Source organism: Rosa chinensis, chromosome 6 (genome assembly GCF_002994745.2).
Source record: "Rosa chinensis cultivar Old Blush chromosome 6, RchiOBHm-V2, whole genome shotgun sequence".
Lineage (NCBI taxonomy): Eukaryota > Viridiplantae > Streptophyta > Magnoliopsida > Rosales > Rosaceae > Rosa > Rosa chinensis.
The window spans coordinates 2969366-2982968 of NC_037093.1; the positions used below are offsets into that span (position 1 = coordinate 2969366).

Consider the following 13603-nt stretch of genomic DNA (forward strand, 5'->3'; position numbering starts at 1 on the left):
CATTGCCATCCTTAATCATGAGTTCTGTTTTCTTTGTAGGATTTACTTTTTGCTCCTACTTTTTGTCACTCTAACAAAACATCACTTAGTTCAGTTTTCTTTGTAAGATTTGTTTAGTCTTTTATTGCCACTAACAAAACATCAGTCAGTCGTATATGATGGATACCCAACTTTCTATTGGCTCTGAGCTTCCGACTAGATATCAAATATTAAGAATCTCTGTCACAATCAGGATATAAAGAATAAGAGTCTTACACTGTTAATTAATTGCTCAAAAAGCTACAAGCTTACAAACGGCGAGGCGTTGACCCAAAGAAGAAGCCACCTGTAGTGACAGGCACAGAAAGCACGGAGAACGAAGAGGAGCCTGAAATGAAGCAGCAACTGACAGAACCCCTCGTGGCCCGACCGCAAGAACAGCCTTCTATTCCTCAATCTGATCCTCTTCCTTCCCTTCTTATCACATATCTATACGTAGGCCACTTCTTGGCCAGATGGGGTACCAGGTTCATTTTCCTCATCTCTTTTCTTGCTATATATTATGTAATAATTTTGTTAGGGTTTATGTTGAGAATAAGAATATATAGAATCCTACTGAAAAGCCTTGCAAAGATATCATATAAGAGGTTGGAAATTAATTTTACTGAATTTCCTTATCTTTTATTTTAATTTTAATTTTATTTTTTGTTCGCAGAATGTGGGACTTCTCTGTTGGTTTATACATGATAAACATTTGGCCAGACTCTTTACTCTTTGCTGCTATATATGGTGCAGTAGAATCAGCTTCTACTGCACTTTTTGGACCCATTATTGGACATTGGGTGGACAGATTTCCATATTCAAAGGTAGACTTTGAAAGCTTAATTTAGAAAAGAGAGAGACATGGAGATATGTATTATTAAACTATTTTGACATACACTTGCAACTTAATGAAACTACAGGTTCTCCGAATTTGGCTGGTAACACAGAACCTCTCTTTTGTGATTGCGGGAGGCACCGTGATGGCATTACTGGTCTATGCAGATTTGAAGCTCACAAATTTTTATGCATTCGTCTTTCTCATAATCTTAACCAACATCTCAGGAGCTGTTGGAGTTCTTTCTACTCTTGCTGGTACCATCTTAGTCGAAAGAGACTGGTAATTAGTTAATTGATTACATGAGAATAAAATGAGTTTCTAATTGGCATTCCATCTTGTGTGAAATTGCGTAATCTTGTTCCACATGCAAAATCTCTCGGTGACATTCGCCTCTACGTACTAATTTATTGCACAGCTTGGCATTGCAAATTCCCATAATCATCACACGATTTTGTAACTTACATTGCTCGATCTTAATTTCTAATTTTCTTCTTGGAAACCTAAATATAACCAATGGTGACCAGTGATGATCTTCCAAATTTTTGCACAGGGCGGTGGTGATATCAGAAGGGCATTCTCCAGAAGTACTGACAAAGATTAATTCAGTCATGAGGCGTATTGATCTGTTCTGCAAGCTCTGTGCTCCTGTCCTAACCGGATTAATTATCAGCTTCGTATCATTAGAAGCTTCTGCTTTCACTTTAGCACTCTGGAATACTATATCTATTTGGCTGGAATATTGGCTATTTACTTCTGTATACAAGGGGATTCCGGCTTTAGGTGAAAGCGGCCAAAGGAAGTTATCAAGATATTTAGAGAGAGATCAGAATGAGACAAGAAGTAACTTGCTTTCCAGTGAAGATGAAGATGATGTAGAAATTTCCCAAGAAAGCTGGATAAAGAGAAGAATTAAACAGTTCTCAAGGATTCCATATGTTAGTGCATGGCGAGTATACTTGCAGCAAGATGTGGTACTCCCGGGTGTAGCTCTGGCTTTGTTATATTTCACTGTCCTCAGGTGACAGCTCTGACATCATAACATCCATGCACACACACACATATATATTCTCTTGCCAAATATAGGACATGTTACATTCTGTAAATCAAGACTGGCACGTAGGATGTTATACATTCTAACTAGCTATCTAGGCCAACAACTTATTATTGACTATTGAGAATCTGACAACTTAATGTATCAAATTCCCCACATATCGTCTGCAGTGAATACTACCTTTAGTATGTATCAGAAAGTGTTCTATATAGCTAGTCTCATTATTTTTACACCGATTCTGTCATATATTCCAGGTTTGGAACATTAATGACAGCTACCTTGGAATGGGAAGGTATACCTGCATACATAATTGGAATAGTGCGTGGAGTAAGCGCTGGAGTTGGAATTGCTGCAACAGTGGTTTATCCAATCTTGCAATCTCATATCTTAACACTTAGAACTGGACTCTGGTCCATCTGGTCTCAGGTAAAAACCTCAAGTACTATTCTATTGGACTGATAAAACTCCCTGCTTCCTCTATCAATTGATCCATTTTTTCGAATTCCAATCTCTTGTCATTCCGTTAAAGTAAGAATTGTCAGCTTCATGGGAACTGGAAAGTCATCATATTCCCTCATTTATGTGGTTTGCTCGATGCAGTGGACATTCCTTCTACTATGTGTTGGTTCAATATGGGTCCCCAATAGAGTTTTGTCAGCATGTATGCTGATGGCAGGAGTAGGTACTTCTCGGCTTGGATTATGGATGTTTGACTTGGCAGTAATCCAACAAATGCAGGTAATTAACGAGACAAACTAGTGTACTGGTGGGTATGAGATACCCTTATTTACAACTATTTGAACAAAAATTTACAAGTATTTGAACCAAAATTACAATATTGAGAACAAAAGTTACCATATTCATTTACACTATTTACATATAGTTAAACAAAAATTATAACATTGACAACGAATTTGTTCAAAAACTTGTAAAAATATCGTAAAAGGTGTAATTACAATTATTAGAACTAAGATTACAACATTGACAACGAATTTGTTCAAAAACTTGTAAAATGTCGTAAGAGGTGTAATTATCATTATTAAAACTAAGATTACACAAAGTATGACTCAAATTACAACTTTGACAACAAAATTTGTTCTCACTTTTGTAAATGTGGGTATGAGATACTTACCACTACACTAGAATTTCTCGTAATTAACCACCTCATATATATGCTAATCTTGCAAATTAACTTAATGGCTTTTACTCAGTTTGGAAGTTTTACAGGATCAAGTTCCTGAATTGGAACGTTGTGTAGTGGGAGGTGTTCAAAGCTCCCTTCAGTCTAGTATGGATTTGATGGGGTATGTCATGGCAATAATTATATCTAATCCACAGGTAATCCATCATTCAATCATGTAACTAATTAGCTTTCACTTTATTTTTCACCAATTATAGTGAGGTTTCAGTATTACAAAGATTGGCAAGCATGCACATTTGAAAAAAATTACTCAAAATACTACATTATGCCTAGAAGTTGTGACTGCTATATAAACTGTATGCATGTAATATCTGGTTCAGGATTTCTGGAAGTTGACTCTGGTGTCGTTCGGGGTGGTAACATTGGCTGCATTGCTCTACACCCTACACCTTTACCGTGTCCGGAAGCACCTCCTTCACTTTGAGAAACTTACTCCGTTTCTTAAGTGCATTACTAGATCACAATCTGCAAATGTATAGTTGGGTCCATTTTGCTGTTCGAAATCTTGATCATATTTAATCTTCCAAGTCTGGCCTCCAGTTCTCAGATAAGAATGTTAGTCCTGGCCTATAGTACTATTATGCTAGCGTGTTTCATATGTATATTAACCAAAATATGGCATTGTATTATTACATATTTCAAGCTACATTGTGAAAAGTATTTTAGGGACTTCACTGAGGGATCTTTTTTTGTGTGCATTATATGAATTTCTTATGGGACCACTTTTCCATCACATTTCGACAATCCGATTGTTCAAATAAGCATTCTCCACTTTGATTATTTTGTAAATTTTCAACCGAATTAGAAATCGTTAAGGTATTGATGTAGATCAAATCAATGCAAAAACTAAACGATCGGAATGTTGAAATGTGAAGGAATTGAAAAAAAGTAGATCACAGAAGCAATATGTACAAAAAATGAATCCCTAAGGGCTAGTTTAGGATTACTGTGGCTTTTTAAAAAATAACTACTGCTGCTGTGTTGTGAGAATAATCAGCTATAAATTTTTTCTTTTTTTGAGAGAAAAGTAACTTTATTAACTAAATACGATTACAATCATATATAAGGGCATCCAGTATAATATCTGGAGCATTAGTGAACCATTCAAGATGAATATTGAATTCAAAGCTATAACTAGCTAGACGGTGAGCCACCATGTTGGCCTGTCGAGGAGCAAAACAAACTGTAACCTCCCCTAAAGTATGCAGTAAACCTTGCAGGTCTAAAATTAGAGCTGCAAACTCAGACCGATCCTCAGTTAAAGAGTTGATAGCTTGAACAGCTTGAAGACAATCACTCTCAATCACAGCCTTGGTAATATCCAAGGCCTGCAAAAATTCCATCCCATACTTGATAGCTAGCAGTTCCGCATGCAACGCAGAAGTAACCAAACTAGCTCTATAAGCAAACCCAGCAATAAAGTTGCCATGAAAGTTTCTCAGAACACCACCTGTGCCATATTTTTAAAAGCTATAAATTAAAACAGTTTCGTGTCTGGTAAATAATATTTTTAAAACGGAGGTTTAAAAACTCCTACCGTGTATTCGGTCTCTTCTCTGTGAGAGACAGGAACGCGCCGCACACGCTCGAATTTTGGTCGAGGTTTAGCCAAGGTTCTCTCGTCCGGCGGCACTCCACATCGGTGGGGCTTGCCTCGGCGTCACTGTGAGGCTGCCGGACGGGTGTTGATGGTCTAGGGTCCTCTGGTTTCTAGGATCTGTAGTGGCTCTAAGTCTGATATCAAGATTTTGCTTTGTTTGGTTCGAAGCTTCTCCGTGGTGGGAGTCATGACGTCCGGGACAAGGGGCGGCGTGGGCTGGTGTTTTGACTCCAGGCATCGGCGGCTATGCAGCTTCATTGTTGGGGTGCAGTCGGCGTTCTAGGGGCACAAGGGATCCTTTTCTTTTGGATCGGGTCTAGTGCTTTCTCGATTCGATGTTGCCTTTGCGGTGGTGGCGGTGTGGTATGCGGTGGTCCTTGAAGTGGGCGGAGACGATACGGTGCGGTTGGGCAGGGCTCTGGTTGCGGCATGCGTCCTCCTCAGCGTAGGGAGGTGGAGATGGAACAGGGCTGGATCAGCGATTTGGGCCTAGGGTTTCTGTTTTTTCTTTGGGCCATTTGGGCTATTTAATAGCTGGTTTTATTTTCCTTTTTTAAGGAACTCTAGGATAGTAATTTTATTACTTTCAATAAGTCCCTAATTTTTTAGGGAGCTACGCACTTTTGTGCCTCTAGCGAATCTTCCGGAGCAGTACCTGTAGATACCAAAAATTTAATGAAAATAAATCCATTAAATAAGTCGGTCACCACTTGAAATTATGACTGAACAGATTTAGTCAGCATGTGAGTCCCACAAATTGTTCACGTGGCTTGTGAGTCAGCAAAATCACGCAGACTCAGAGAATGACACTTGGCGATACATGAAAGGCTCGACGGCAATAAATGAATTTTCTCCAGCTAAATCAATTGATATTAAAGCGGATCAATCAAATCAATTGATTCCGAATAAAATCAAGCATTAAATCTCGTCTGCTGATTAGATATCAATTTATTTAAATTGATAATCAAGACGAAAATCAGCCATCAAATTAATTGGCTAATTCCTAATAGTCATGATTAAATCAGTTAATTAAATATGATTGATTTGATTATGCTATTAATGAAATACAATTAAAATCAGCCATCAAATTGATTGACTCAATTCCTTAATAGTCGTGATTAAATCGATCAATTAAAGCTGATTGATTTGATTATGCTATTAATGAAAATGTAATTAATTACGTGTCATCAAGGCATTCCAAATTAAGAGAGACGCCGACACTATAAATACCCCTCTCAAATCAAGAGAAGGACTTCAGCCGGAGAGAAAAATCACTCCCAAAGTTCATAAGTCTTCAAGCGCGTGAAGGGCCTTCAAGCTGCCAAATAGCCGGTTCATCACCATGCAACCTCAAGTCAAAGCACTCGTCACGTGTCAACCCTAGTGGCCATCATACGACTCAAGATCAAGCGTCAATCACCCTTGAGCCAAGTATACCATCGAGGACGACGACAGACAGAGGGACGCAAGCGGATGGAAGAAACCTCTCCAAAGCTCAGAAGTCTCCCAAGCTCGTGAAGAACCATCAAGCTGCCAAATAGCCGGTCTCTTCACCTCGCTGACTTCAGACAAGCAGGGGAAATCACCTACAAGCTCGGAAGTCATCAAACACGCAGAGGATCAACAAGCACCAAACACACGTGCTGATTCATCCACCATCAAAAGCCATACTCGCCACGTGACATCGCTCGTGGTTCAAATCTGATCAAGTTCAAGCCTCTATAGCCCTTGATCATCCGTCGTCTTCAAGTTGTCTTCAACAAAGTAAATCCTCTACAAGTTCTTCATTAAGCTCGTGGAGAATCAACAAGCACCAAACACACGTGCTGGTTCATCCCCTACCAAAGCCGAAGAACACTCATCACATGACACCACTCGTGGCCTAAATCCGATCAAGATCAAGCTTCTACAGCCCTTGGTCAATCATCTTCCTCAAATCGTCAACATAGTAGGAAGTCCACATTGCAACCGTTTGATTCAAGATCAAGTGCTTGCCACCCTTGGATTAAATCAACCTCAGAGATCGAATCAGAGGAGAATCTTGTGAAAGGGCATCTACAGAGATTGTAACCCGCAAATTCATTAATAAAAATATATTATTTTGTACACGTGTCCTTCTTTCATTCGTTGCAGGATTTTTCGTGTTTACAGTACCGATGGAAGATTCATGCTATTTCGATGTATTTAATGTCAAATGAGTGACCTAGTTGTATGTACCACTGTGGGTACTAAGACATCTTCTTGTCTGTCTATAGATGGCAGCGGAAGGGTATGTAAGGGCCATTCTGGCTTTTGATCAATATATTGGCTATCGCCTTCTTTCAAAAAAAAAAAATAATATTTTTAAAAGTGCTGTCAGTACATAAAACAACTGCAGAGTGTGTTTTGATACACAGCAGCTTCTAAAAGCAACCTCTAGGCTGCTTCTAAAATCTGCTGCAAGTGACCTATAACTTTTAATTAAAGTTGTTTTTTATTTATTTACCAAACACAATCAAATCTAAAATTTTGAACAAAAACTGATTTTTTTTTTTTTAAATGAAGTAATCCCAAATGGGGCCTAAGTGACCTGCTTGTATATATACATACATTTAAATGATCGGAGATCCAATGATCAATTACTAATATGACCATTCAATTGCTAGGTCTTCATTAATAAATCCCTAGTTTTGCAAAATTATTTGAACCAAAATAGAGCTGTTTAAGATATTTATATCTTGATGTGTAGTCGATGATGATGGATTCAAATTTGCTCACCACCAATACTTTGGTAGTGATACCACCACTCAATACAAAACTGTCACGTGTTATAAAACATAATTATAGTTTATCATAATGTTTTATTAAAAAATTATATTTTAAGTATTCAATTAATTCTATATGACGTGACAAGTTTTAATATGGTGATGATATATCACCACAGTGGTGAGCAAATTTGAATATTAGTCGTTAATTACCTTCAATATTAGTCGTTAATTACCCTCGCAGCAATTCATGATAGTGAACACCTAAATGTGTGCGCGCACGCGTGCTTGATGATTGAACTAACTGTTAGATTTGGCTTTTGGCATTGAGAAATTACATGAGTAGCATAGTTCCATGCACACAGCTTAGAGGATATGTGAAATCTGGCCTCAGTACTAACCACTCTGGAGCAATTTCACTAAATTACCGACATTGTACGTACCTGACATCAAAAGTTTACCCATGTAGTGATGCTAATGTTCGCATATTCCGTTCCGTTCCTTTTTCGGTTTTGGAAAGGAATAAACTTGGAAAATGAAGGATGAGTGTGCTCGTGCATGCTATATGACTATATGTTGATCAAGCAAAAGAATATATGACGGATGCCATTAAAAGGAACAAATCAAGGAGCTTTCTGTGTGTACATGTACTTTGTTAAGGGGAATATATTCTTGGGGTATTATCAGTAATTAAGATGAAGAAAGATGAATCGTCCGGGATTGAATGGATCAGTTGGTGCAGTATCATTTTAGATCATGCAAGAGGGTTTCTTTTGGTTTTTAAGATGAGTAATAAAATTCCCTCTTGATGCTCTTAAGGACATCTACCTTTAATTCATCTCACTTTTATTCAGAGTTTTTTCGACAAATGAAAAGAAGTATCATTGAATTAACTAGGTCTTGGTCACTTGTACAGCTTTGTTTTCGGCTAAATAGTATGTGGCTTGGTGTGCCCTATAATTCTAGTATAGTTTATGGCTTGATGTGCACCATTGTCGAGCATAGGGATCGAAAGAAAATGGAGAGAGAACAGGAAGCAGTTGATTTACTTCGAATCTTGACATTCCAAATTCGTCGACGTGGAAGTCTTTGCAGTTATTCAAGCCGTTGAGTTTTTACTTGGAATAGGGAATAAAAGCATATTTGGCTTGAGGTGAATTTGCATCCCTGCACTTGATTTCTTCGTGCTCCTCGTTTGGTTCCATAGAAGTTATGTTTTGCTTGGAGAAATTGTTTGCACCGTATAAAGAGCTTCCAATCATCCCATAGTATTCAAGGAGAGGAGAGTGTCAGTTACGTTAGAACCTCCCGGGGTCTAGCTACCCGAACTAGATTGTCAAACACAAAAGAATCACCTGAGGAGAATCTAATAAAGACGGACCAAGATTCAAAGAAGAGCATCAGTAACAAATTTCTGACCATAGAAAAACAATTTTTTTTTTCTTTTGGCAACCCCATTTCTCACTGATCACTGTTATTTTATGAACTCTAGTGGAATGGCGTACTTCGGTAAACATTGGGTAATTTGAAACAAGCAAATTGAAATTACTTTCTGACTATATTTTTACGCCACCAAAATTAAACTTCTGCCAAATTTAAGCTTCCTCACTGCCAAATTACTTTCTGACATACAACTGCAGCTTGGACAAAAACATCTTTCTCACTACTAAGCGCGGCGAAAATTTGCCATTCACCTCAAAACATATAAAGTTGGTGATATACTAGAGTATTAATAAATGCCACATCGCTTCCATGACTATAGACACGGTTCCACTAGTGCACCTGATTGCCTATATTAGAACCCAGGGGCAAACAAAATTAACGAATATATTGTGATTTGTGATCATATGTACTACAAGACACTGCTTCCTAGAAAGACTGGTGTTATGAGTATGAGTCCTCATACTGATGATCAGTTTCATCAAATATCTCCTCCTGCAAAACAATGTATAGTTGATGTCAACAAATCAAAAAACAAAGGCTTTGTATTAGAAATTATTGACGAAAATTTGAAGCATATTCTGAAATACAGCTTAAGCTGATAGTTGGTACCTGTAAAAGCTCTTCGATAACGTCTTCCATTGTTATAATGCCAACAGCCACTTCCTCTTCTGGGAGCTTTGGGAGTGCTTCACTACCTATCTCAAGGATGTCTGAATACATGTCCTTGGACCATTTCTTGCTTCTGGACCCACTCCTCTGTGAAATATTCCCACTGTTAGGAAAGCTCTTCCATTTGTTCAGTGATCTTTTGCTCTTCAAAATCTTCTCCTGAGGAGGCTTTTCACCATCAATGTCCACTTTCACTTCTTTCACTGGACCTGTTGAAAGAAGCAAAGACCGGTTAAAGGGGAAGAAGCAACAAATGGAGATACTTTCTGTAGGAAAGTTTTTCAAGGCATTTTACAGTAGGAAGCAGGGCTTACTGTCAGCTGTATTGCCATTGGGCTGCTCCTCAGTATTGCACCGTCTTATAACAATAGCCATGTGACTGTGACCTTTCTGAAATTCATTCAGTATGTCATACAACGGCAATGTTTCTCGAACCCTATCAGATAAATAAGGGTAGGAAATTAGATTATCGGTATTGTGATAGATGATAACTTGAACTGCAATTCAATCTCCAACAAACATGGCTTTCCTTCAACGAATAAAAAGTACCTTGGGATCTTGCGTATAGTGACATTCTTTACAGGTGTTTCCTCTTCTGGATGAACTGTCAACAAGTTTTTGACCTAAGATTTGAATTCAAGAAGTCGAGAAAAGTATGTCAGCAATAAAAATATATTATCGCATATCAATCATGAAAGCAAAAACAAAATACAATTTTTATGCTCCAGTAAACCCAACATAATCTTTAATTCGATTCTTTACAGAAGTTGCTCAAATGTTTATTCCCTATATAAAGAAAGGAAGAGTTTGGATTTTTCGAATTGCAGTCAAACTTGTTAAAAAATTACCAGGACAAGTCCAATTATGTTTGTAGGCTCTTCATAGTAAACTGGCACTCTACTATGCCCTTTCTCCATTATCAGATTCATCAAATTCCTGTGTGATCAGCAGCATTTAGAGTTGCAGATCCAAAACATTAGTTATACAAAAAGCAGGTGAGTTTTCTGTTCAAATATTGAAAAGTAAATAAACCTGTCAAGCTTGGCATTGATATCAATTGCAAAAGTTTCAGCTATAGGAGTCATGGCATCACGGGCAGTTTTCTCACTGAGTTCAAGTGCTCCAGCAATAATTGTTGTCTCATCATGTGTCAATTCTCCACCTTTTCCGGCCTAGACAAGATATCACATTATTATAGAGTAGCTGTTATACCATAAGAAGAAATGATAATAAAAGATCCACAAGAAAGAGATTGAGAGGCATCATGAGATTTAGAAAAGACAAATATATTTTTCTCTTAAAAGCTAAGGAGATAAAGGTTGGATTGACAATGGAATGAATTGAGAGCTGGTAGATGCACCTCATTGCCATGCATATCTACAAGCGTTTTCAACTCCGCTCTGCGAAACAGAGCTACATGTCCATGGCCGAGAAGATAGTCTAATAACTGGATACCAAATAGAAAATACATAGTCAGAGAAAATATTTGTTATCAAGCAATTAAGTTTCCCTCCTACCACTGGCATAATAAATTGCAGAGAAACAAGTGTTAATCAGCATGTCACACCTTGCTAATTGGATATGCAAGAGGAAAGCAGACCCACAGAAGGACACGGACAAATGGAGTCACTGCTGCACCTATCGCCAAACCATAACGGGAACAAACAGATTGTGGTATAATCTGCTCACAGAGGTAACCAGAATTTAGTGACACACCATACACTCCATGTTTGACATCATAACAATTTTGAAGAATATATGTGAGAGGGTATATCAAAATAGCCAGACTAAAAGTAATTTCATGGTCTACAAGTTGTTTTTCCTGGAAAATCAAGGGACAACAACTTAAGGCCCTGGATCTACCAATTTAATGGGTCCATATCTGAGAGCTGCTTAGTTAACATTGATAAACTAATTTGTTAAAATCATCCACACAAACTCCAAACACTGATATTGACTTCAGCATCCTTCTCTAGATAACTTACCTCACCAAACAGAAGAATTAGTGTCACCGAAATTAGAATCGCACCCCAAGCTGGCACTAAACCATCCAGGAAAATGGGAAGTGCCTGAAAGAAGGAACAAACATATCAACATCAATTTTTTATCATAAGTACAAAAGCTTTTATTTCTCTTCTTCCAATAAACATCAATATCATTTACCTCCATTGCAGCAGCATTGCAAATTAGTAGGGTGCAAAGCAACAGGTGCTGCTTTTTCACAACTGGCAATATCTTTGCTGAAATCAGCAACAAAAAATACACACAAAAACATGCAACGATCAGTTAAAAGGAACAACACAAATCATTATCACGCAACACTAGCGAAACCATAATCCCTAAATACAAAGCTCAAGTCCCTTGCACAAACCCTCTCTTTTTCATTACAAGCTCTATGTTAACTCTACATCTTATCTCCAAAACCCAGGAAATTAAATAAATAAAAAATTCCCAGATGAAACCTCATCACCTCATGCAAGATGCATGATCAAACCTTGCCAAAATCACTTTCCTCCAAATTAAGAAGCCTAATTATATTTCAACAAAACAGAACCACCGACTACTACAATCTTGACTTCACAAACACCAATTTCTTAAACTTTCCAATCCAAACATCCTTTTAACAGCTCCAATAGCCAACAAAACTCAATTCAACATCCAAATAAATAAAACTTAAACCTATTCATTGCTAAAAATTGGAACTTTACACACAATTTTAGGTTTGCTCTGATCATCTTCCATTACTATTTTGGTCACATTTTCAGAGCAAACCAAACAGAGCACAAAAAGGCGTCAAATTTCCAAAACCAAAAACAGCGATCAAAACCATACCAGCATGCTTGCGACTGCTGGGCTTCCCTGACTTGGCCAAGACTTCAAGATCGACGAGACTCAGGGACATGAGGCCCAAGGTGAGCCCAGACATTAGCCCCGCGAAACATACCAGAAACACGATTACCAGTATGTGAATGAAGAAGCCGCTACTGCAACACACATACTCCACCGCCATTAAAAGAAAAAGCTTGAAGCTTTTTCTCTGCTCTCAGCTCCCAAAATCGAAACTTTCAATTGCTTTGTAGCAAAGTCTCTGTCTTTCTCCTCCAAACTCTCCTCCGAATTCGGAAACAGAGCGATGAGTCAGAGCAACACCTCCATTGCAATCAAGAAGCTTTCCTTCACCGACTGCAGAGTTTTAGAGAGAGAAGGATGAGAGAGAATGGTGGGAACTGGGAATTTATATCATGGTGGCCTCTGGCATCACCTTTTTTTTTTTTTTTTTTTCCTAAAATTGGGATTGTATTAAGAAGGAGAAATTGACAGGAGGGAATGACAGGGACGGTAAAAACAAACAGTACTGTTTTGATATTCTTTTGTCTTCTAGTTTCTTTGTTTTTTTTTTTCGCTTTTTACACTTTCAGTTTTACTGTTCACCTTCTTATCTTCTTTTCAGACAAGTAATGTTACCGAACTGACTTTTTTCTAACCAAAAATTACGGTTAGGTCAAAGCAAAGAGAAAAACATGGGTATTGTTTTGGTCCAAGTGAGGTAATAGTATCATCTCCGAAATTTAAGTGAGTTGAAATACATGGAGTTGAGTGAGTGACGCAGTGAAAGTTATAGGAATAAGTTAGACCGTGTCAAATTTAACACAAGTATATGGTTGATGAAGTGACACAATGAATGATATGGTAAAACGTCAGATAATGTCAAACTTAAAGCAAAAACAGAAGAACTGACATAGTGAATTATGGTGACAAATTAAATCATGTCAAACCCTAACACAAAATAAATGAGCTGACATAGTGATAATTATGATACAAAGTTAGACTATGTCAAACCTATCACAAAAACATAGTTGATGAAGTGACGCATTGATACTCACGGGAATCAAATCAACATAGTGTCCAGACTCCCAAAAGTTTTTTTTTTTTTAAATTTAAGTCATTCGCGCACTTTACTTCAAGTCAATTGCTACATCAGTAATGTTCACACACCCTTATTTTGGGACTTATCACTACACCATTGTAAGCATTT

At 37.8% G+C, this 13603-nt stretch overlaps 2 protein-coding genes across 2 annotated transcripts; one reads left to right on the forward strand and one right to left on the reverse strand.

Annotated features, from left to right (window-relative positions):
- Positions 1-237: 237 nt before the first annotated feature.
- On the forward strand, positions 238-3802 carry LOC112172039 (solute carrier family 40 member 2). Its single transcript, XM_024309200.2, has 8 exons — positions 238-506; positions 695-845; positions 942-1138; positions 1410-1877; positions 2165-2336; positions 2511-2648; positions 3138-3248; positions 3432-3802. Exons 1-8 carry the CDS (start codon positions 373-375, stop codon positions 3588-3590), a joined length of 1530 nt encoding a protein of 509 aa, XP_024164968.1. The 5' UTR covers positions 238-372; the 3' UTR covers positions 3591-3802.
- A 5231-nt stretch (positions 3803-9033) lies between these two features.
- On the reverse strand, positions 9034-12867 carry LOC112174049 (DUF21 domain-containing protein At2g14520). The gene is made up of 11 exons (XM_024311748.2): positions 12400-12867; positions 11731-11807; positions 11553-11636; positions 11135-11248; positions 10928-11014; positions 10600-10739; positions 10416-10503; positions 10117-10190; positions 9882-10003; positions 9508-9776; positions 9034-9390 (listed from the first exon to the last, which is right to left on the reverse strand). The coding sequence occupies exons 1-11, from the start codon at positions 12575-12577 to the stop codon at positions 9340-9342; spliced, it is 1284 nt and encodes a 427-aa protein (XP_024167516.1). The 5' UTR covers positions 12578-12867; the 3' UTR covers positions 9034-9339.
- Positions 12868-13603: the final 736 nt, after the last annotated feature.

Excerpts from the sequence above, each read along its gene's own strand:
- LOC112172039 (XM_024309200.2), top strand. The coding sequence starts at position 373 with ATGAAGCAGCAACTGACAGAACCCCTCGTGGCCCGACCGCAAGAACAG. Across the intron at positions 1,878-2,164 it reads TTATATTTCACTGTCCTCAG|GTTTGGAACATTAATGACAG; the intron begins GTGACAGCTCTG and ends CATATATTCCAG. Across the intron at positions 3,249-3,431 it reads TAATTATATCTAATCCACAG|GATTTCTGGAAGTTGACTCT; the intron begins GTAATCCATCAT and ends TATCTGGTTCAG.
- LOC112174049 (XM_024311748.2), bottom strand. The coding sequence starts at position 12,577 with ATGGCGGTGGAGTATGTGTGTTGCAGTAGCGGCTTCTTCATTCACATA. Across the intron at positions 11,015-11,134 it reads TTGCATATCCAATTAGCAAG|TTATTAGACTATCTTCTCGG; the intron begins GTGTGACATGCT and ends TTTGGTATCCAG. Across the intron at positions 9,777-9,881 it reads CAATGGCAATACAGCTGACA|GTCCAGTGAAAGAAGTGAAA; the intron begins GTAAGCCCTGCT and ends TTCTTTCAACAG.